This window comes from Archocentrus centrarchus, chromosome 19 (genome assembly GCF_007364275.1).
Source record: "Archocentrus centrarchus isolate MPI-CPG fArcCen1 chromosome 19, fArcCen1, whole genome shotgun sequence".
Classification (NCBI taxonomy): domain Eukaryota; kingdom Metazoa; phylum Chordata; class Actinopteri; order Cichliformes; family Cichlidae; genus Archocentrus; species Archocentrus centrarchus.
This window is the reverse complement of record NC_044364.1, coordinates 8,338,443-8,363,203: the sequence shown is the minus strand read 5'-3', so window position 1 is coordinate 8,363,203 and position 24,761 is coordinate 8,338,443. Positions and strand designations below refer to the sequence as shown.

Below are 24,761 nucleotides of genomic sequence, written 5' to 3'. Positions count from 1 at the left end.
TAGGAGCATGCTATGTAGATACCATAGACTGTATATAAAAGATGGATGTAGCTTTTCGGTCTCAAAATTGAAGACAGTGCAGGGATGCCCCAAACCTGCATTCTGTCCAATGACCAGCAGGGCATGAGTGCCCTGGTTGCAAAGAGATGTCCAGTTGTATAGAAGACCCTACTTCTCATTTGATTTATGACATCACAAAACACTTTCCCGAGTCTATGGTCTCAGTCAAGAGTTTCAGCTCTTATTGAATATGTGATCATCTTAAATTATGCATACAGTGTTCCTCAAGTCAGAGCCACGTCCTGCACATCTGGTTTCAGAACATTAAGATGGTCAAAACGGTCAGTTCAAGGCTTCAAGTGGGACTTCACTAATCAATGAGCAACATCACAGTAGCTACATCCATTTTTTTTTCTATACATATAAGTTATTTATATACATGTGACTGATACTTATTAACTTTATATGGCAAAATCTACTGAATGACCGCAAAGGTCTCCTCATTCTCCTCTCCTCTATTTTATACTGTGTATAAAATTACAATTGTTTCCAATGTCTTAGTTATTACAAGTGGTGCAATTTTCAGTATATAAGTTATGGGATCTACCCTCGAAGAAAAATGAATACGCTGCCTCCAGTAGCTGCTGTCAAAGAACTCTAAATTACTGTTTCAAACTTTAAAGATTAGTGCTATTTGTAAAATGGTAATATATACCTTTAAACTTTATTTTATAGCAGGAAATACTTCAAAAGGCCTGAATCATTTAAAACATGACATCACTGTGTTGCTAGTGAACAGCTCTGCTGTCTGTGGTTTGAAGGAATTGATAATGGAAACATTTATTTATTATTAGATTATTAGATTGATATAAACCTAAAATGCTGATGTCATTGAGCTTTGCTGTAGGAACATTTAGAGGGAGGTAATCCTGAGAGGTGAAAGATACTGAATTAATTTCAGTTTCACATAATTGAAATTTGAGATTGAGGTTTTTGTTCAGTCCTTTTTAAAAATCTTTCCCCACCCAGACTCAGGGCTGAGGAAGGAGCGGCGGAAGAAAAAAAAGATCACCAACATCATTTCCTTTGATGATGATCTGGATGGAGGAGCTGAGGATGAGGAGGAGGGGGAAGAGGACTCCCAGAAGATTGGTGGGATAAGGAAGAGTCACACTGCTCCTGCTCAGAGCAGTGTGGAGGAAGGGATAGACCCTTTAGAGCCAGTCTTCTCTGAGTTGCCTGCCCAGAATGGCGTGGCTGAGCCAGGCATAGTCAGCTGGGTGGGGTCCCCCCATGCCTGCCGCACACCTCCCATAACAACACCTCCGCTGCTTGACAGTAAAAGTGTAGACAACGAGGAGGAAGAGGAAGAGGAGGAGATATATAAGCCTAGAGCACAAACCCAAGAGGAGGAGAGGATACCGTCTGATCAGTGAGTTAGACTTCAGCTGAATGTCTTCAAAAATTTCATGTAAAAAAACAAAAGTAGAAACATTTTAAATTCCTCAGAATACTGATTGATGTCAGAAGTTAAAGGGACAGCTAACATCCAAATTAAATATACTTTTTTTTTTTAATTTGGCCTGTGGTGCTCAGAGCATCAAAAAATAAATTTGAAAAACTCAACAAAAAGCAGTGTCTCAAAATATGAATTATTTCCTTCTGCTTACAGCTGCCTAACATTACATCTGAGCTGAGGGACAGTTTACTTACTGTCACGCTGTCATGAATTTAAGCCTTTCATCACGGCTAGATGCATGGTTGCTCTTGCAGAGTGATCTGTTTTTTTGGGGGGGGGGGGGGGGGGGGGGGGGTTTGGGTTTCTTTTTCTTGGGGTGGGGGTGGGGGTCTCCTACTCTGATCCAGTCATGTATTAATAGCACAAATATTAATATGGAATATATCAAAGGTTTTTAAACTGGGAGTTAGGGTGGGGGAGACATACATGGGACAGGTGCGTGATGGTGTCTTAAAACAGCAGAAAGTTGTGATTTGTAGTTTTCAAATAGACATACACTCACCAGACAGTTTATTAGGTACACCTTTCTACTTCTGGGTTGGACCCCCTTTTTGCCTTCAGGACTGTTTTAATTTTTTGTGGCATAGATTTAATAAGGTGCTGGAAACATTCCTCAGAGATTTTGGTCCACGACGGCATCACACAGTTGCTGCAGCACATCCACGATGTGAATCTCCTGTTTCACCACATCCCAAAGGTGCTCTATTGGATTGAGATCCGGTGACTGTGGAGGCCATTTGAGTACAGTGAACTCGTGGTCATGTTCAAGAAACCAGTTTAAGATGATTTGAGCTTTGTGACATGGAGCGTTATCCTGCTGGAAGCAGCCATCAGAAGATGGGTGCACTGTGGTCATAAAGGAATGAACATGGTCAGCAACAATACTCATGTAACCTATGGCATTTAAACAGTGTTCAGTTTTACTAAGGGGCCCAAAGTATGACAAGAAAGTATTCCTGACACCACCGCCATCAGTAGCCTGAACCCTTGATTCAAGGCAGGATGGCTCCATGCTTTCATGTTGTTTATATCCAATTCTGACTGTTGCAGCAGAAATCAAAGCCAGCCAAATTTTTGCAGTCTCCTTTGGTCCAGTTTTGGTGAGCCTGTGTGGATTGTAGCCTCAGTTTCCTGTTCTTAGCTGGCAGGAGTAGCACCTGGTGTGGTTTTCTGCTACTGAAGCCCATCTACTTCAAGGTTCGACCTTGGTTGTAATCGGTGGTTATTTGAGTTACTGTTGCCTTCCTATCAGCTCGAAGCAGTCTGGCCATTCTCCTCTGACCTCTGGCATCAACAAGGCATTTTCATTTAGAGAACTGCCGCTCACTGGATCTTTTTTCTTTTCTTTTTTTTTTTTGACCATTCACTGTAAGCACAGTGGTGTTTGGGAAAATCCCAGTAGATCAGTAGGTTCTGAAATATTCAAATCAGTCCATCTGGCACAACAACTATGCCACATTCAAAGTCACTTACAAAAGTCACTTTTCTTCCTCCATTCTGCCCGCTTAGTTTGCACTTTAGCAGGTTGTCCTGACCATGTCTGCATGCCTAAATGCATTTGGTTACTGTCATGTGATTGGCTGATAAAATATTTGCATTAACAAACAGTTAAACATGTGTGCCTAACAAAGTGGCTGGTCAGTGTACTTTAATCAAGGTAGACATCACAGGAGAAAGTGTCAGACTTTGAACACACCATAATATACTTAAGTATCTATCTATCTTTAGGGTGGTGGTGGGCAGTTTGTCCAGTGTGTCCACGTGGAGCCCGCTACAGGTCATGGCTGGACACAGCAGCTCAGACATCCTCATTCCTGTGAACCCTGCTGACCCTCAGTCAGGTACTAAAGCGGTTGTTATTGGCTCACATCACAGGAAAAATACACTTTCATATTTTAGCACAGAGCCTGCATCAGAGCACGCGAGGCACACAAACTCACTTCATTTATATTAAAACGGGCAGAAATAGCTGAGGATTGAACCCAATTATTTAAGAACTAATCAAATTTCTTGTCCCAAAATTATATCACATGGATCAATCAGAAGTACACAATTGCATGTAATCTAGGGAATATCATACATGACATTTAACTTCACACATCAGTGCGTCTGGCCATCTTTGATGCAGCGCCAAGACGGAAAAAACTGAAAGGCCATAAAGGGAAAACTACACCCATTTCTCTCGTGGCACACATGCACTGTTTTTACTGCTGATAAAAGCTGCTTATGACTTCCATGAAGGATTTATTTCACTGAGTGAAATGTAGGGACTTTCTCATTTGGCCCCCAGCTTTACTTTCACTTTGTTTCAGTGAGCTCTGTGGAGGACACAGCTGCATTTCCTGTTCAGTGCGAGTCGGCAGGATCAGTGGGCAACTGTGAGAGCGGCGGCAGACCGCAGCTCACATTCAAGTAAGCTGTTGTTTCGGGCATAAATACTGAATAAATTCTTTGGAGCGTGGAGCGAAATATTCTTCAGTTTTAAGCCTTCTTAGTGTGATGTTGTGCTGCAGCTTAATGTGCAAAGTGAAACAAGAAATAATTCCAAGAATATCTGATTCCTCTTTTTATTTGTTTCAGTATGGAGTCCAGTCCACCAACGCAGTCTGCTCCGCTTTCCAGTGCGCTGTCAACATCTGCTCTGCCCGAGTCCATGACAGTGGGTGAGTGTGCCTCCTTTCTCTGTCTGTCTGTCTCTTACTATTTCTCGCCTCCTCTCTCTCTTCTAGTTCTTAGTGTTCTTAAATCTGTTCAGTGATATGAATCAATGTGGGTTTTGACATGTGACACAAAAAAGGTTCAAATATGCCCACGAGGTGGATTTCAGGGTGGATTTGATTTCTTATGGTCGATAGCTGTAGTGAGGTTTCCAAGCAGAAACATCTCTGTACTTGCACATTCATACATGACCCTCATTAACTTCTTAGGAGTGCACCCTGAGGATGGATTGCTAAGACTCCCTTGCTCGATACACAATAAACTACTCTATTAACTAGCGAGATTTCAAGTAAAAATGATAATGGGTTAAATGTGCAAAGTGCATAAAAACCTCAAAGCAAATTTAAGCTTGCTGATATCAGCAAATGTATGTTAGAAATCGCACACAACTGAATAACTAGTGGCCCAAAACGGCACAAATCACTTCTTAATTTTTTCATAGTGCCAAAGGTAAATTGAATCAGACATACAAATGACTTATATTAGATTTGACTGCAAAAGTCTCACTTGTCAAATTACCTCTTCCTCTTGAGGTTTTACCCAGAAGATGATCAGATTTCAGGCTGTAGGCTGAGAAGTTTGTGACCGTAATGAATCCTTCAGAAGTCCTGACATGTCTTCCTTGGGAAATTTCTTCACAGCTGTGGAGCCCGGAGCAAATGAAATCAAACTTCCTGATTAGTGTTTTCAAACCTTGTTGTCATTTTTCTTGGTGGATAAACTGATCTAATTGCTGAGAATTAAGCCCTGCGCCTTGAGACTGTTCATTGTGTTTTCATTATATCAAATGATCCACCAGGTGGCACTGTTGGTCCAGTGTACTGGCATTTTACTGTATGTACTGTATAAACCCACTCATTTGCTTGTAAGTTTGACAAAAATCATATTGTGAGAATGCCTGTAGTTTACATCAGATTTCTGATGTGTAAAAAAAAAAAACAACAAAAAAACAAAAAAAAACAACCAAAAAACAGAAAAGAGCTGGGATCAAATCACATGATGGACATTTGGTGTGTGCGGCCAGCTCCCTGAACACACGGGCTTTTTCCTCTTGCCTGGAGTGTGTTTGGTGTTCTGCTCAGTGCCCCGGAGCTAATCAGAGCTTAGACCCTTAGACGCCCAGACGGATGCTGTTTGAGATTTTGGGATTTAGTGTGTGTGAGCGAGAGAGAGATGGAGCGAGCCAGGGGAGGAAAGGTAAGGAGGAACTGCTCTTAAGCACCGGGACTGAGTGGTCGTCTAGTCTATTAGTCCTCGATAAGAGGAGGCCAGAGGGTCAAAGAGAGAGAGAAAGAGAGAGTCGATGATCTAAAATTTCTCTTGTAGTGTCATAGAGCAGAGAGGATAGTCTACATGGCTACACAAGGCCTTTAAAAGATGTAGAATAGTAGACCTCAGTCGAGGAGGATTTTCCTTTTTCTTCTTCAAAGACAAATCCTGCTTGAAACACTAACATCACATTTAGGTGTCAGACCTTAAAGAGCAAAGAGCTTCTCTCCAGACTCAATCACATCACACAGAGAGGAATCCACTGGACAGAAGCAGAGATACCGTTTTTGACTTGGTTCAGTAGACCAGAATGTAGTTCAGCTGAGAGAGGTTTTTATATTTTCAGTACAAGACCAGAGCTTTTCTGAACTGGAAAACTCTCATTCACTTTGCTATCACTGGCTCTGTTGCTTTTGCACCTAAGCCAAAGCAGCGGTTCTCCAGGGGTTTGTGCAAAAGATGAAGAAAAGGCAGACGAAAAACACCTGGAACGCGAAGAACATCTCTGATTAAACTTGATGGTTTTATAACATTTCACTCTGGATTTTGCCTTTAGGTAAAATCCACTTTGTATTGATCTTAAATGTAGGTTAAACTTTCCCTAGAGACGTGCCACCATTTTATATATGGAATTCAGTGTACTTGTCTACAAGCATAACCAGGAATCTGTAAAGATGGTGTCACTTGGAATACACCAAAGTTATGCATATAAATACTAAATCACTTGAGCTGAGTTTTAAAGCACATTATAAATTTGCAGTATGCCGTTACAGCATGCTGATGGACAGTAAAAACAGCTCATGACAGTGTTTGCCCGTTTAGTGAATAAGCTTTTGAAGAATTCAGAAGGTGCTACATTTATTTAAAGGTGTGTTGGAGAAACTGAGGTGTGCAGTGTGAGCTCTGCCTCAGTGATTTCCTCCTGGATCTAACAGCTTATAAGGCCAAGCAGTCCATTGATTGGAGAGTAATTCGTAATTCACAAGACTCTTCTATTACAAGGCGTAGCTCTCGAATAATGCATCTGTTATTGGAACAATTGAGCCAGAGCGTGGATGTTCCAGTGGAGGCGCACGCTGTCCTCTTGCTGGAAAGATGGCTCTTCCACACATGAGCCCAGAGGTCCATGTGTATGTATTTCTACACATGCTTGTGCTGTAATTTGTTCACGTCCTCTTGTGGGGACAGAGGGGCGTCTGGCTCTACTGAAGTCCCTAATGGCTCGTCTGTGGCACCCGCTGTGAACGCGTGGTTGGACTAAAGGTCACGTTTATTTCTGGCCTGCGATGTGGAGAATGGAGCTGTGGAGATAATGGACTTTTTCTCTTTCTCCTCACTGTTGTGCTTGTCATCACACTCCTTCTTCTCTCCGTTTCCCCCTTCTCCCCCAAACATGCGCCTAGCTCAGGGCTACAGGAGACCTACTTGTGTCTGGGGCTATATGGACATCTTACACTAACCATGAAAACAGAGCTAAGGTCTCTGCACGTGTGTAAATCATGAAATGCAAAGTGCTGGGGAGATTAGCACCTCACCTTGTGGTTATTATTTGTGGAAGTCCTGGTAACAGCCTAGTTAGGCTCTTTTGAAACCTTCATGTGCACCTCTGAGCATAACTATGGAGATGAGTCACCGTGCAACCGCACAGCCTGGCCCAAATCTGTCCTTAACATCAGGATGGAGATTAACATCACCCAGCAGCTGACTGCTGGCAGACTTTGGCTGTAGCTGATACAGTTCCACTAATGCTTTAAGACTTCGGGGGGACCTTTAAACTGAAGTTGCTGTCACACATATGACACAAATGTCACTTTTTTTATATTTATTAGGGATTAATCTGTTGGTTATTTTTTCTGTGAATTGATTTTCCAGTCTATGAAATGTCAGAAATCTGAGAAAAAACAAACAAACAAAAAACTGCTTTGCCTCAGAGCTGAAGTGATCTGCTATTTAATTTGCATTTTTGATGTACCTCCTTAGCCCTATGATGATATGAACCAGTACATTATGACAGTTTTTTTTTTTCCATCAAAGTAATCCTGATTCTGGAATCGTCACTGCTTGAGTTTGTTTTTTTTAGCCAAAATTTGAAGAATGCTGCTGTCCAATTTGAAATCTTCCACTGTCCGCTCAAATCTTAAAGTCCCAACTTGACACACAAGACTGAGGTGAAGGATTTCCTCTTTTGTGTTTTCACAGATTCATTTTGATCTTCTGTTGATTTGCTTGTGAGTTTGAGTCGCACTTGAAAGCCACCGGTCTGCTCTTATCGCCTTCTTGCCATTATGAAGATAAAAAGATCCAAATTGGATCCCAGAGATTTGTGCTCTTACACTGCTCAAAAAATTAAGGAAACACTTAAATCACACATCTCTATGAACTAAATATTCAAGTTTTAAATCTTTACTGATATATATGATGTAATTTGTTGAGAACAAAATGACTTAATCAAAGTCAGTGAAAAGCTAAATCATCAAACCTGTTAGGGCTGGATTCAAAATCATATCAATCTCACCTGAGTCAACTTAGTAGAGAGTACGGCCCCCACCTTTCTGTATGCACTCCCACCTTTCTGTATGCACTCCCAATAACATCTGGGCATACCCCTGATGAAAAGGCGGATGTGTCCTGGGGGATCCCCCTCCCAGACCTGGATCATAGCATCAGTGAGCTCTCGGACAGTCTGTGTTGCTATGTGGCAGCTTTGGATAGATTATATCCCAGAGGTTCTCTGTTGGATTTGGTCTGGTGAATGTTAGGGCCAGTTAGTGGTATCACTGTCATCCAGGAATTGTGTACACACTCTGGCCCCATGAGACCGGGCATTTTCCTGCGCTGGGGGAATCCAAGGCCCTCAGCAGTATAAGGTTTGAAGATTTCCCGGTGCCTAACAGCAATCAGGGTACTATTGCCTAATGGAGGTCTGTGTGACCTTTCAAGGATATTGCCTTCCCACACCATCACTAAAGCACTGCCAAGTGGGTCATGCTGGATGATTTTGCAAGCAGAATAACGTTTACCATGTCGTCTCTTTCCCATCTGTTGCACACGCTCAGTGTGAACCTGCTCTGATCTGTAGAGAAAATGGGGCAGCGGTGGCAGATTGGCCGGTTCTGGTGTTCTCTGGCAAATGTCAGTAATGCTGCACAGTGCTGGGCTGTGAAGCACAGGTCCCACTAAAGGATGTTGAGTCCTCATGCCATGCTCATGGAGTCTGATTCTGACAGTCGGTCAGAAACATGGACATGAGTAGCCCGCTGGAGGTTATTTTGTGGGGCTCTGGCAGCAGGCTTCTTGTTCTTCCTTATATAAAGGAACAGATACTGGTCCTGCTGCTGGGTTGATGCCCTTGTATGGCCCCATCCAGCTTTCCGCATATTCTCTCCACATTTTCATTTGCACCAAAACAGGTGAAATTGAAAAATTTATGCTATTTACACTTCCTAATTGAACAGATTAATATACCTGAAGTTTAACTGATTTTGTGTTACGATGATGATCAAATATCTGCTGAATAACATAAAAGCAAGTACTCTTCAGATGATTGTAATCAGTATTTACTAAGTAATGTTTGCAAGAACGGCACACTAGAGTTAACTTGGATGCTTTCTTGATATAAATTTTAATCCAAATGGTAGACAATTATTAGCCCCCATATGAAATTTTAACATTTTTTCACATACAATAACAGAATTATTTCATTTAAAAAAATTACCAGGGTAAATATTATTAACCTCCTTAAACCTGACCTTTTTTATTGAGCCATAACACAAACAACTGCTGTGCAATGACGTCCTTTAACTCTGTAATACTCAAACCTCATAAAATCTTAAAACTGAGGGTTATCTTCCAATTTGCTAAAAATGTCAGAAAGGGTTTGAGCTGCCACTTGAGCTAACATCATGCCCTAAACAAAAGAAATCAGTTTAGACTTGAGAAAAAGAATTGTTGATGCTCACAAAGGGGTAGATGGATATACAGAATTATCACAGCATTAACAAGTGTCATCAAGAAATTCCAAGAGAGCCACACAGTACAGAACAAGCCTGGCAAAGGTATGAAGCAAAACATTTCAATGACTCTGGAAAGTAAGCTAATGAGAGATGTGTCTGAAGACCACAGAACAGCTGCCAAGACACTAGTGAATGACTTAGCCAAGTCTGGAACTGTAGTCCCAAAGAAGACCATCACTTAACCCTGCACAGGAATGGACTTTGAGGTTGCAGACCAAGAAAACTCCACTTCTGTAGAAGAGACATCTTTAAACCAGACTGAAGCATGCGAAGGACAACCTGGAGAAAGATTATACATACTGGAAACGCGTCCTTTGGTCAGACAATACCAAGCTGTGTGTGCAGAGTAGAATAATGTAAACATCCAAAATAAAACTAGGATGTTTGGAAAAACTATGTTAAAAATTCCTTTCTTTGTCTAACAGCACTTGGGAAATACTTAAAAAACAAACAAACAAAAAAAACATTTTCATAGACAGGCTAATAATTCTGTCCTCATCTGTACATTTACTTGGATTAGTTTCTTTCTTCAAAGTTTTTTAGTAGCTACCACAAAAGTATGTTTTATTGCGGCAATAAAAGTGCTGCTCTCTGTGAGTCAGATAGATCTCATTCTGTATAACTTCTGTCAGCTGGGGAAAAAAAAAAAAAGAAGTTAAACCTGATTTTTATCAAAGCAGTTCATCTTTGCGACATAACAAAAGTCTAGCATTAATACAGCAAGTGCGGTGTGTGGGATGCTGTTATTTCTACATTTGAAAGCTGTATAATATGAGTTTATGCATATTACTGTGTGGTGTTTTCGTGGATGTGATATATTTGAAGCAGTTTCTATGCAGAAACCTCACCCCGGTGTCTCTTCTGCAGTGGAGCTGCGGCAGGCCCTTGTAGCCATGATGAACAGGAAGGACGAGCTGGAGGAACAAAACACGTACGTTGGGATTCGTTTCTTGCTACCTGCCGCTTGCAAACTTTCAAGCACGGTACAAGAAACAAGGTTGACCAAAGTTCTTTACAAGTTAATTTAAAACAAACAAGGTAAAACTGTAGCTCAATGAAATAAATACAATAAAATAAAACATAAAAACAAACAATACAGTAAAATTGACTAAAAACAAGCTAAAACAAAAAGAGAGTACAGCATTAAAACCTGATGGTACTCAAACTGAACTCAAATTAAAAGCCAGGGTTAAAAAGTGAGTGTTAAGATGGGATTTAAAAGACTGTGTAGACTCTGCAGTATGAATATCAATTGGCAGGTATTCCAGAGTCTAGGGGCTCTGACTGCTAAAGCCCGATGCCCTCTATGCTTTAATCGAGACCTCGGCTGCGCTAAAAGCATCTGGCTAGATGATCGGAGTGCTCTTTTGGGCTTATATAAGCTGAGCAGCTTTGTTAAATAGCAGGGTGCCATACCATTTAAACTCAATATGGAAAAAATGAACAGGGAGCCTCCTAAACCTCCTAAAACCCAAACCTACATACAGAGAATTGCAATAGTCCAATCTAGAGGTGATGAAGGCACGAGTGTGTTTTTTAAGTCTTTTGGAGGAAGATGGGATTTCATTTTGATAATCTGACGTAACTGATAGAGAACTGGTCTTAACAACTGTGATCACTTGCTTGTCTAATTTAAAAGAACTTTCTAAAACACTCCCAAGATTTCTCACAGTGGGCGAACAATAAGAAGCAAGAATGCCAATCGTACCACTCATCCAATTTCAGTGATGTTTTCATTAGGGGTACAAAAATTCTGTGTTAACCAGTTTTTGACATTTTGTAGACAGTTAAAAGAGGCTGCAGTGGGTCAGATATTTAAATTAATAGGGAAATAAATCTGGATTTCATCAGCATAACAATGAAAGAGAGTATTGTACTTCCTGAAAATCTATCCCAAAGGCAGTAAATATAATGAAAACAGAGTAGGACCCAAGACCGACCCTTGAGGTACACCACAACAAATAGGGGCTGAGGAAGATGAATATTTCCCGCCCTCTGACAAATATGATTTAAACTGTGCCTTTAAGACCAACAACATGTTCAAGTCTTGACAAAAGAATGTTCTGATTGACTGTGACAAAGGCAGCAGTTAAATCGAAGAACTAAAGCAGCAGTGCAACCCAAGTCAACAGTTAACAGGATATCATTAAAAACACTTAAAAGTGTCGTCTCATTGCTGTGGTGGGATTCTTCACAAACACCATGAGTGTCTAAAAAGGTCTGAAGTTGATTTAAAAAACAATCTTTTCCAAGATTTTGGACATAAATGGTAGTTTAGATATTGGCCTGTAGTTAGAAAGAACATTTGGATCCAGATTTTTTTTTTTTTATTTGATGATAAGCTTCACAAAATATCTCTCTATATATATTTAAAGTGAATCTTCTGGCAGGCAGAGTTTAGAATTTCATGATAAATGATTTAAATTTAGGGGATTAAATTAGCAACGGCACAGTCACAGCTTAAGTGCTGATTAAGTATTTTATACCAGTGCAAAATGTAAATCAGTCTATCAGTTAGTGCCGCAATTAAAGGAAGCATAATCATTTTCTATCTAATCTGTTTATGAAAATAACATCACCAGAATTTTAAGATTTAGAGGATCAAGCCTGTATATGAGCTAGTACATGATAGAAACCTGTGTTATTTATATACAAACATGAGCCTCTTCTTGTGTTTTTTAGGTCTCTTCGTAGTCTGCTGGATGGTGAGATGGAGCACTCAGCAGGCCTGAGGCAGGAAACTGATCTGCTGAAGAAGAAGCTGGCAGAACTGGAAGAGAGGCACTCAGCGAAGGTCCAGGCGCTGGCCAGGTAAGATGTGATAACTGCAGACCGTACATTAATACGTAATGTCTGCCTGCAAAATGGAAGATTAAAACTGCATGGAACAAAATGACTTATTCTATTAAGTCTCAACAAATTAATGGCAGCAGAGCTACTCACCAACCCTAACCTGGAGAGTGCAGATTGAAATATTTGCTTTTGATTTCAGGTGATGTAACTTTTGCTCTTGTTTGAAAGTACATTTTGATTACTGTAATGTGCCAAAGCATTAGTTACTTCTGCCTTCCACTGACATAAACAGACAATTTTTTGGTTTTGGTCTATTGGTCAGAAAAACCCCCTCCACACCTTTAAAATTCAGTTTTATACTGTTTTATACTGTTATTGACACTAAGGACCAAAGGTTAATAACACCGCTGATATAACAAATGAAGCCACATAAAAAGCTTCCACACTATAACCCTTGGGCACACACAATGGTGGCAGAATATGTTGTCAAATGGTCTTCTGTTTCTACCTCTAGCAAGAAATTACAACATTTACAATTTTCTCATGCAGAGCTTGTTTTACTCATACAGTATTTTAGAACATACATATAGTCCTGTGCAAAAGTCTTGAGTTGCCCCTCATTTAAAAAAATATTTTGCTAGGAAAATGGAAAATCAGTGCAGCAGTTTATTGATTTAAGTAGTCTTTAGGAATAGTTCTCCACCCCACCCCCCACCCAGATGGTATTGCATGGTGGATCAAAATCTGATTATACTTTTCTTCATTCATAATTCTATCCACTTTGACAAGATCCTCAATACCACTGGCTGAAATGCAGCCCCAAACCATGACAGAGCCTCCAGTGTGTTTTACAGATGGCTGCAGACACTCATTGTTGTACCTCACCTTCAGATTTGGGTTCAATGCTTCATCTGACCTGTTGCCACTGATTTTCAGTCCAGTTCTTGTGTAATTTGGCATACCTCAGCCTTTTCTCTCCATTTCTTTTCCTTAAGAATGGCTTCTTGGCAGCCACCTTTCCGCTGAGACCATTTCTGATGAGCCTTATACTTATTGGCGTTTTGTGTGCACTGTCACACAGTGCAAACAAAACGCTTTTTGTAGAATGCAGATGGAACTGCAGGGTCATCCAAGTCATTTAAACAGAGACAGAGACACATACTGTGTTACTGATAACGTTAGCGATTGCAATGAAATACGGTCCTTGTATTCGCACTGTTAGTTACACCTGTGTTTGACACATCAGTACGACTGTAGTCAAAGATACTGTGCCCTATTGGCTGCTGCATTTATCAGTTGTATGGATCTGCATGTTTAAACCAAAAGTTTTCAGCTAGCAGAGCAGAAGTAAGCATCGTGTTAAAGCTGTAATAGCCCTGAGGACTTTGGTGACTGTGATTAAAGCTGCCTTGTTGCTGAGGATTGTGTGAGGCTTTTCCTTAGATCCGCTGTACCTGCGTCACTGTTTTACACATAATAACAGTAATTACCACTACACTAACTAATGGCAAGAGCTTTACGCAGACAGGAAAAGGAAACTATATTTGTGCACTGTTAAGTCTCCCCATCGAGTTCAGTCTACTCACGATTAAAAGAACTAGAGGATAAATGATAGAACAGAGTAGGAAACTTTACCCCATTTATACTTAGAGTATTACATTTCCTTTACTAAATCACAGATACACTCAGTGTTATCCCAGTAATTGACCACCTACAGTTTCACTGAAAGTGGTCTCCATCACCTTGGCATGTGCCCAAAGTCTTCAGTCAAGCCCTGAGCCCTTTAAATAGATGACTAGTCATCCTGCAGCAGTCGAAACAGAAAGCCCCAGCAAGCAAGATTGTAGCCTCCCACAGTAAATCAATCCACCAGCTAGGATTGATTGGGTGACTCAAGTTAAGTGTGTAGGGACTGAATCCGATGGGTTTGTTGTTTGGAGCGGACAGTGCAGCAGCTGACTGAGCCTCTTAATCTGTGATGATGTTCATATGGAGCACTTTAATGGGGTGGAAATGACGAGGTAGAGAGGCACAGAGAAAGAGAAATGACTGTGACATACAATATGCATTTACACACACACACACACACACACACTCAGACACATAAATCCGTTTCTGTAGTCTGCTGCTAAATCTCAAGTGCTGCTTTTCCTTCTCAGCCAAATCTGTCTCGATCAATAGCGGCTATAAATACCATTAAAGGAGCAGCTAGCCACTGAATGAGGGCTTGGAGCTGTCGGCATCATTCTGTGAAAGAGGCTACTGGCAACTGTTGCTATGTGCCCCACAATTCTCTGTCATTACTCTGTTAACGGTGAATTGCGAGTCAGCTTTGACACTGAAATGGTAACATCTTAAAACTTAAAGGGACAGCTAGTTTTCTTGTTGACCTAATGGAAGTGCTTTACTCCTGTTTAGTTAATTGAGACACATTGTTTAATCTGGGCTAACTTTGAATCACTTTGCTGCCTGTGGCAATGTGCAGGTTACATTTTTTTATCTTTACCACCAGACGGTCCTGCTGTTGGAGGAAGTCAGTCATTTGCTTATTTTAGTTCTCCTCCAAGTGATAGTTCTTTTATAGTAGAGTGGTACCCAAAATCAAGGAAGTGTCATACATACAGATAGCGTGTATGGATGCGTGCGTGTGTGTGAGCCTTGGTTGTACACGGGGGTGGCAGAGGATGAGCAAGCCTCCATACATAGATTCCGGCTGACGTAGGCCCGGGCAGAGGGGAGTGGGCTAAAATGAGCAGCTGCCCACTTTACTGACTTACTCACACATCCATCCAAATATAACATGAAATTGTGAGACCCATACTCACACATTGTGACATTGCAACCCACAACCCAAACGGATATGTAACAATTCTCTCTGTGCACACACAAAGAATTTGTATTCTTTGTATTCATATCGCTTATTGGATTTCTTCTGAATGAACACTGCGCACATGACAAATAAAATATTATCATATAATTGGGCACCACAAGGTTACTGAACTTGATGGTGTCATTTTTGGTGCTCCCCTGATGTATTAAGAACATAGTAACAATAAGAAAAGTTAATTTTAAAAGAGAGAGACTTGATTTTTACCAGTGGCAGCAGTGGTGTGGGGGTGATTTGTTCCAAGCATCCTGAGGAACTTGTCTCAAGTCTTGTCTTTTGCCTCTTTCTGTGTTCCCAGACTCACTTAATGATCATACCCACTTATTGGTTTGTGAACTCCTCCCTTGGACCGTATTTGGACCAAAGGGAGGAGAGCTAACTTATTAGCTAATGCTAGTTAACTTTTTATCAAGCAAAATCCATGAACTATATGGGTGCAATGCAAAGACAAAAGATAACTAGAAGTTCACTCTCCGTAAGTAGACACAGGCTTCATTTAAATGTGGGAGTCTAAGAGCATTGTCTCTCTTTTGTAGTTAGCCTCAAGTGGCAGGTAGAGGAACTGCTCCTTAATGTGACTTCATTTTTCAGCCCCAGAGGTTGCTGTTTTGCCAGACCATCTGGAAGACTCCTTGTTTTTGTTGATCAAGGTCATTGTTACTCTGTGGAATAAATTTGGGATCAGTCTGATGACTCCCTGATGGTGGAATATGATTAATTAATACTTTCATTTATCTTCATCACACTACAATTCTTGGTTAGTGTAATTCCTAATAATACAAGGCATTAAGTCATCAAAAAGCTGTTGCTAAATAGAAACGTCCCACACCAATTGACCTTGCTCTAAATGCCTAACCCTCAAACTTATCCCCCAGAGAATAGTGGTTGAGACACAAGCACACACACAGAAACACAGAAACTCTTTCCCCTCAACCATTTCTTGCCCCGCTTTTTAGACGACAGTTGGCAGAGCGGAAAGCAGGCCTCTCGCAGCAGGAAGACGGGAAGGTGGCCAGTCGAGTGGGCTTGGGCCAGCTAGCAGTTCCTCGTCACAGGGAGAGGGGGTGGTTGGACAGGCGGACACATACGTGCACACACACACTCGCGCGCAAAAGAAATGGGAGCAGATGCCTTTTTCCTTAGCTGACAGAGCCGCCTTTCTCCAGGCAGTCTGGTACGGCTTTTCTAAAAAAAGTGGCAGAGCAAGCGGCTGTGGAGTTTGCCGAGTTTATTTGTTGGGTGTGTTTAGTCAGTTATGTCATTCTGCCCGAGCGGAAGTTTTAAAATCCCAGGCCTGCACCCCACAGCCATGCTGTGCCTTTGTGTGGATTTATATATAATATGTATGAGCCTTTGGAAGTGTGTCAAGATATGGTATATTTGCTTCAAGGGATTTATTTATTTATTTTTTTAAATACGGCAGTGCAATAAATTGCACTCAGGAGTATTATCTAGCGACTGAGCTGCTGATCTCTGAAGGCGTCTTTATACCTCTCATTCACTACTTCCAAACAAAGCCAGGCTGTACCTGAAGAAGAGCCAATTTAGCTGTGTTTATTGCACATTAAGACAACTTCAGAGCATGGGATAATAAATGAAGGGAGAGGGGAATACAATACAGACCAAAAAAAAAAATCACTCCAGGGCATCTATTCAACTTAAGTAATTACTGCGTGTAGTTTGAGTTTAAGCTTTAAGTTTTTTTTTCTTTGCTTGTACTTCAAGAGAAGATAAGATCCCCCATTTTTACTCTCTCTAATAGTTTTACAGTGTTTGCTTTATATAAAAGCCGTTCTCAGACTTCATTCTTTGCTTTCTTTTAAACTAAATATTCAGAATTTCTTTATCTCTTAGACACAAACTGTTTTCTGCCCTTTCCCCATTTCATTCACTTGCACACAGAATTTTTTTATATACGTTTCTAAGGGACATAGCTTCTCTTCACACTCAAAACAACACGGTTTATCCTTCTTACTCATCTCACACTGAAGAAGATGAGATGACTTCAACAGTTTTACTGCCTAGTGTAGTTAATAGGCTTATCCTCTGAGCAGGCGGTTACCCTAAATGTTTCTAGAGAAGATGTTTGGCCCTAATGAGAAAGCAGTGTGTGGTCGGTCCCATATCAACTGGATGAAGGATACAGATTATTTAACAGAGATGCAGAGTCCTTAACTTTCAACATGCTAATTTCGGACTCCCATCCCTAAAGGCAGACGAGACACGTAGAGTTTCAGATGAGTCTGAACACTCAGTCCTGCACGTCACCAGAAGCACAGGATAATTTAATGGATCACCCTAAGTTTTGGAATTGAGAATGTTCCTCCCATAGGCCTTTTTGTTCTGTATCCATCATTTAATTCTTGCTTTATTTTATATACAATGTGTGGCTACTGCTCCTGTAAAGAAGGATCAAGCTGAGGCGGTGCCAGACTTCAAAACAACATGAAACAAACGCATAAAAATTAACGAATTAAACAGTTGCAGATTCTGAGGACTGGTGTGGAGAGTTTTCCTGCCCATGTTGAGCAGGTTTATTGAACGTGGCATGCTGAATCGCTGAACAACCGGAGGGAAGCTGCAGATACAATATCGGACACTTAGGGCGTCTATCACACCTCCAGGTTGTGTTTTATCTCTCTGCCCTGCAACTGAATTTGAAAATGCGCTGTGTAATTCAGGCTTTTGTCAGGACTCTGTTCCCACTGACAGCTGCTGTATTATCAGGCGCCTGGATTCATTTCCACAAATTCCCCCCCAGACCACGTATATTGTATGCTAGCTCTTACTGCCCGGAGTTGTACAGGTTGTTTAAATCATGGGTTCACTGAAATTTAATTAATCAGCAGTTAGAATCAGTCTCCAAAACCTAGGACAAATAATTACAAGCTAAGTTGACCTGCTTGATTGCCAGCAGTTCCTTGTCAGCGGAGAGCACGGCTGAGGCTGACAGATGCAGTGTATTTACCAAGGTGACATTTTATGCTGTTTAAAAGATTGTTTGCTTTTTCCCGGCCCAGACATTGTTTTCCAAAAGCAAGCACATTACATCGACACAAAGCAGTTTACTTGTATCAGAGTGATCAATAATTCAGCCAAATGTGTTCATTATCGGGCTGTTGTAACCTGAGAAAGGAATTTAATTTCAAGCACGTAAAGTGTTGTTTGCTCAAAGAAGCGGTTATTCAGAGTAGACAAATCTTGCCGAATGATTTTCTGAACGGCTGTTCGAGAACAAACAAAAGTGTTTTTTTTTTTTTTTTTTTTTTTAATAGCTCAAAAGCTTCTGGTAATTATTTTCTATTGGCAGCAGCTTGGCTTGCCATAACAAGTGTTTAAATTGTTGTGAGTACATAATATTTGAAATGGTATAAAAAGGCAGAACGATGGTGGAGATTTGAAAAGGCTCACAGTAGATAATAGGCAGTGATGGCACAGTTTTCCTCCCCATTTTCCAGCACCTGCTGAAGATTGTCAATACTTGAAATCAATACCTCATCAGTCTGGATTCTTTGTTCTTCAGGAAATCGATTTCCCAATATTATATTTTATATGACAGTAATAATAATGAAATGACGAATAAAAGCATTGTTTAACATAGTCATAAGAAAAGCAAGAGCAAGTAGCCTAATTAACCTTTGTTGTCACACCTGTGTTACTGACATAGCAGAAAAGCGCAGGTGTATTTAATAATGCTAACGAGTAACAGTCGCCATTAATGTTTCTGCTCTTCACTGCTGAGTATGACAAGCTTTGTCTGTCTGCTGTTTTGTGCCTTTGCCCCCCCGCTGTCTGATTATACTTTACGTGAGCGAAAAAAGTATAAAAAGTATAAAAAAAATTGTTTTTTTTTATACTTTGAAGTGACATTTCCTTTAAAAAGAAAAAAAATCTAGGAAAAAATTTCCACGCAGAAAATCTTTTCAATTCTCAAGTTAACTGTATATGTACAAATATATATATATTTTTTTTATATAAAAAAATTGAAATGTCCGTTTTTTTTTTTCTTTGTTAGACAGAAACATAACAACCCTGACACCTACAGTATTACACCTATTAGGAAATATGCATTTAACTAGTTTTCTGTGTGTTATTTATGAAATTCTTCTAACTTAAAAAAATTGCCATAGCATAAATAGTAAACAGACTTACAGCCATAATATCCAAGATATCATGACTATAAATTTCTGCTCCATTTGTGGGTTATTATTTATGAAAAGAGTTTCAGCTACACTCAGACTGTTTACCTGCATGCAGTCAAAACCTGCAGCATGATTGGTCAATAGATGACAAACCAGAAAGCTTTCATCCGTGGCCTACAGACTTTCATATTCATGTGCTAATATCTCTCTCTTAAGATAAGATTACCTCTTACGATGCAGCTAGGTGTCTTAATAAAACAGAACACTAACCAACTTTTATGATGATCGGGTGACTTTAAAGGCACCCATTGGTCTTCTTGATGACAGTTTAATCTGGCAAAACTGTCTGCTGCTGGCTGGGCAAACACAAAGATGTTTTGTAGAGGTGGAGATGATAGAGCTAAGTCTTTGAGAGCCACTCCTTTGAAATCACACATTTTCTGTGTGCCTAAAATGAAAATATTGACTATAAAGATGACATCAAAAAGTGAATAGTGGCTTTGTGCACTTAGAAATGAGCTTTTTCACCCTTCTAATGTGTCATCGTGAGAGACGGCAAATAAAAGAGCTGAATTCATTGAGGTATTAATAAAAGAGCAATTTAACCCCAGCTTCAGGTGTCACCGCCTGTCCATTCACATTATGTCAAATCCTGAAATGTATAACAGCGGACAGAAGGCCTTTGATCAGTAAAATGATGCTTCTGTTCTGAATATCTGCACATTTGTCCAACCCCCCTGCACAAACACATGCACTCTAGAGCAAGCAGCTTGTATTAGGTATAATTAAATCAGGCTGAAAAAAACATCTGGGCTGCGGGTTGTTCTGATAACCGCGTGGACGGCTCCAGTGAGAGCTCGTCATGTGGATTCGGGAAGTTTCCCCGGAGGTCCCTCTTTTGTTGGTTGTGAATGAGGGCTGATAAGCAGGGCACCAAACATCACCCATGGAGAATGAGGGTTTGGGTGGTGGTGTGGGGGCGCGACGGCGGCACAAGACAAAGACTGTTAGATTTAACTGCCAGGGGCATAAAGCCACACTCCAGCTCTGATTGATTTCCTCCCCAAAGTTGACAATGCTCAACCGGTTACGGCTTGTAAGGAGACTGCGTCTGTCTCTCAGGCTCTCTCTTTGTCACTGTATCTTTGCGTCTGTGCCCTCAGTCACAGTCCAGCTTGTGCATTTACATTTATAAGTGCTCTTAAGATGCATCTCTGAGCTGCTGAACACTGAAGTTCAAGTTTGGTCTTGCTTACTAATCAGAGGCCCTAATACACCTGCTGGCTTTCTCAATACTTCCATGGAATGGACTTTAAAAAAATGTCTCACACTATCCAGAACATTCTTGTGAACTGCATATGCTGGCAATAACTAGTTAAAGGTGCCAGATCTGTGTGTGACAGTCAGGCAACAATCAGGTGACTGCATGTACTTTAGTTACCAGATGACAGCCTTCTTTCTCCCATAGGCTGATTTCTTAAATGTCATGCAAATAACTAAACTGGGGAAACCTGATTTCTTGAGGTTTATTTCTTCTGGACGACAGTGATTTCTTGCCAAATTTAAGTAACTGGGTTTCTAAAAGATGGCACAAAGGTTACAGTGGAGCTGCTTGCTGAAATTGTAAGATTTTCTTTTCTTCTTCTTTTTTTTTTTTTTAAAGTAGATCTTTGTATTTGTTTGGGTTTCACTGTTTTGGGGAGGTCTGAAAAGGTCATACTTACTGGACTCTTTACTGCAGTGCACTGATCTGACCCTGCATTTGACCTGGAGGTCTCTTCTCAGGCATTTTCTATTTCAGTCTGTGGAGGCTTCAAGGTCAGCCAGACTTTATCTAATTTGCGAGATAGTACAGCACCTAACCGTGTTCCTTTATCTGGATGAAGAGTAAACATAGAAGAGGAAATAAAAACACTCTGTGGGAGGAAAAAAACTTCAAAACTCTGAGATTCATGACCTATAAACACGTGTTGTTTTTCTCTTTTAGACCAAGTACCTTTGCAGTACGGTAATTGGTTTGATTATTTTGTTTTATTATTATTTTCTCTGGAATGATCATTTCTGTGTGAATGAAAAGATTTCCATATGACTCCATCCAGAGTCAGACTGGAGCTAAAACTAAGATGATCCACTGGATATTTGAAAAAGAACATTTGAAGTTTATTAAATTCTTACACATTTGCATTGTGAGGAAGGGCTCATATTGCAACGCTAAGGGGCATTTCCCAGCAAATTATTGTAACACAATTAGAAGCGCACATTATGTAAAATATCATGATACGCTGTATCATTAATGTTTCCCTTAATGGAAACTAAAGGGCCCAGCTCAAACCAGAGTTAAAAAAACAAACCAACCACTTTCTGAAACCTTGTGAGAGTACCTTCCAGCCATATGTTGCACTGTCATCTAAGGTCCCCATTAATCAGTACCTTATCCTTAAATATCATTACAGAATCACAATAAGGATATTTGACATTATAAACAGCCTGCGTAAAATGCGTTGTAGCTATAACCTCCATGTTTTAGCCTTCTTTTTTCTTCTTTTAAGCTTTGTGTGTTTGTTTGTGCAGGGAGAACGAGGTCCTGAAGGTCCAGTTGAAGAAATATGTGGGGGCGGTACAGATGCTGAAGAGAGAAGGAAGCCAAGGCAATGATGGTAAAATACTCTCTCTCTCTCACTCTCACTCTCTCTCACACACACACACACACACACACACACACACACACACACACACACACACACACACACACACACACACACACACACACACACACACTCGTGCTCTCTCTGTGCATCATTATGAGCTGAAATTAGATTTCATATCAGTGTCCCAGTCCATCTATTTTGCTTTCACACAGCAGCTCTCATGGATGTAAACACCGAAAAATAAGGTCATTGGTTTTTCTTCATATCCCAGATCAGTTCTGGTGCTTTTCTCAGGGGCTCTGATGACTACACTCTATTTTTACAGTATGAGACCCTGTCAAACAGATTGAGCCTGTTTTTCCCTTAGTCCCTAACACTTTCATTTATTGTGTTTTAGTTTTTGAAAAGATTTGATATCTCTGACTTTGTTTTTGTGCTGCTGAGGGATGTAAGCAGCTGTGTAAGCCTCTGTTGTATCAATGGAATTAAAATGAACACCGCAGATTAGAGGGCAATATAATGGTCAGCTGCAATATAGGGGACAAAATGGAGAGTCGTTATCTTTAAAACCCAGAGGATTCATTGGTTTTTGTTAGATGCAACTTTACCCTATTAATATTTTATGATGTTTTTCTTTAAAATTTCTATTACTCCTTCTAATAATTCACTACAGAGCCCACTTCACTGTATTATCAAAATGAAATATGTGTGTACTAGATGAATATATTATCTATTTCAGGGAAAATTCTATTTGTATTAAAATGTGGGTCCGTTTAGTTGTGGCCGTTATTTCTGCCTGTGATAAAACATGTCAACATCCATTCAATCATGTCCAATGACCAGACGGACAGTTAGACCCAACAGTAAATGGGAAGGTCAAAGTTTACGTCTGTGAAAACTGATGTAAGGGTGGGTGATAAATCAGCCAGTGTGTAGAGTGCACTCTATACACTGGCTGATTTATCATCAAGCGGCTCCACTGTAAGCTCTGATTTATCTTGTTACCTTGAATGAAATATAAGAAGACTTATGGAAAGGCTTTAGATTGCAGAATAATACATTATTTAACATTGAGGCATATGACTTTTGAAAATGAAGCTTTATTAACTAGTTATGGGTCTCATGTCTAAGACAAAATGCAGAGAATTTGTCTTAAAGGGAAAAGTTTGTGCCTTGCCACTGAACCCAACATATTTCAAAATGCACAACTTTTACTTTGAAGGGAAACATTTTCTGGTTTCTGCCTCACTTTTCATAGTTTCACTACAGCTTGGCGAGTAGTTTGCAGATAAGTTTGTATCTTCAATTCAAACTACGGGCAACCACGGCAACCTGCTAGTAACCAAAGCAATTGAAAGGTAGTTTTTGGTGCAGCAGCATACATCCCTTTGCGACTTATTTCACTTAGCACCAACAAGCAACCACCAGCACCCACTTGCCATCCAATCGCAGAATACATACTTCTACCTAAGGACTGGTGGTTACCAGGGATCACTGACCAATCTTAGGCCTGAATGACTGCGACTTTAACAGTCATTTTCACAGCTACTGCCAGCAGAAGCAACCACTTGTAACTGGTTGGGGAGGTTGCCAGATGGTTGCTGACCAGTCTTTAGGCTTTTGTGATTGAGGCCTCAAGGGTTACACATGAAAGCTGTCAAAACATTCTAATGCAGGGTGTCTTTCTATTTGGAACAGAAGTAAATGTTTTGTCAGTGTAAGTGCTAGGTGGGTTAGATTTATAGGTTTGGTGAGCCCACAGTTGTAAAATGCTCCAAAATGTATCAACACAGCAAACACAGTTGAGGCGCCCAGTTCAGTGACTTACATTACTGGAGCTGCAGACAGCGATTGGCCGCTGGTGCCTATGTCAGCACACCTCCAAGTCTAAGCAAGTATGCTCCCTAACACTGCATTTTAAATACAGTTGTAATCAATGATAAGAGCGATAACTGAAACTGTAAAAACAAGTTTAAGCTGTATGAAACTGGAGATGCAGTTTTAATTTCAATTACAATATCAGAAAAGTCAGTATTTTCTGTGCTTTCAATCTGTGTTTAAAAAGCATTTATATTCTGTTCTGCCCTGTCTATGTGTTCAGAGGGCAACGTGAAAAAGGTATCATTCATCCCCAAGACCTATGCAGCCACGCAAACACTTCTTAGTAAAAATCACTGTGATATTTTGGTCAACAGAACATACAGTGTTTTATGTCAGGGTGAGCAGCGGCCAAAATAATAAACAAAACATGAACGACCATCTGCCATGATTCCGCATCTAACCTACCCAAAAATAACAAAACAGTTACTTATCCCTTCCTACGATTAAAACAGGAGAAAACGTTGTCACAAGCAAAACGGCAGCACACTCTCAGAACATACACACAAAATTTCTATGCTGTGGCTAGTTGGATACGCAGGAATGCAAATGATCCTCTCTCTTGGTCGTGGTTTGTCTGGCATCTTATATAGGGCGTGGTCCCCAACTGGAGCCAATCAGTCACAGGCAAGATTGTTACCACACCATCTGCATCCAGGCGCCTGCACAGATTAGCATACCTACACAATTCAATTGGTCAAATAATGTTGTCATGATCATTGACAGTCTGCAGTTGTTAAGCAGGCACAGACCTGTGCGAGTTTGGCCGACGACAGCGTCATGTTTAAAACATCACATCTTCACATTTCATCTTTCTAGTTCCTGGAAATTACCGTGTTCAGCCTGTCAAATGTGGCCGCCTGGGCCGCTGACACGAGAGTCTATGGCGGGGAG

The 24,761-nt window shown here is 40.5% G+C and overlaps 1 protein-coding gene across 2 annotated transcripts in view; it reads left to right on the top strand.

Annotated features, from left to right (window-relative positions):
- Positions 1-24,761, top strand: part of snx29 (sorting nexin 29) — a 143,103-nt gene that overhangs the window by 11,032 nt on the left and 107,310 nt on the right. For both annotated transcript variants that reach the window (XM_030755025.1, XM_030755026.1), the window contains exons 8-14: positions 1,030-1,432; positions 3,248-3,360; positions 3,832-3,931; positions 4,100-4,182; positions 10,387-10,450; positions 12,202-12,330; positions 21,913-21,998. In XM_030755025.1, coding sequence (XP_030610885.1) covers positions 1,030-1,432; positions 3,248-3,360; positions 3,832-3,931; positions 4,100-4,182; positions 10,387-10,450; positions 12,202-12,330; positions 21,913-21,998 — 978 coding nt within the window. The remainder of the gene's footprint in view (positions 1-1,029; positions 1,433-3,247; positions 3,361-3,831; positions 3,932-4,099; positions 4,183-10,386; positions 10,451-12,201; positions 12,331-21,912; positions 21,999-24,761) is intronic.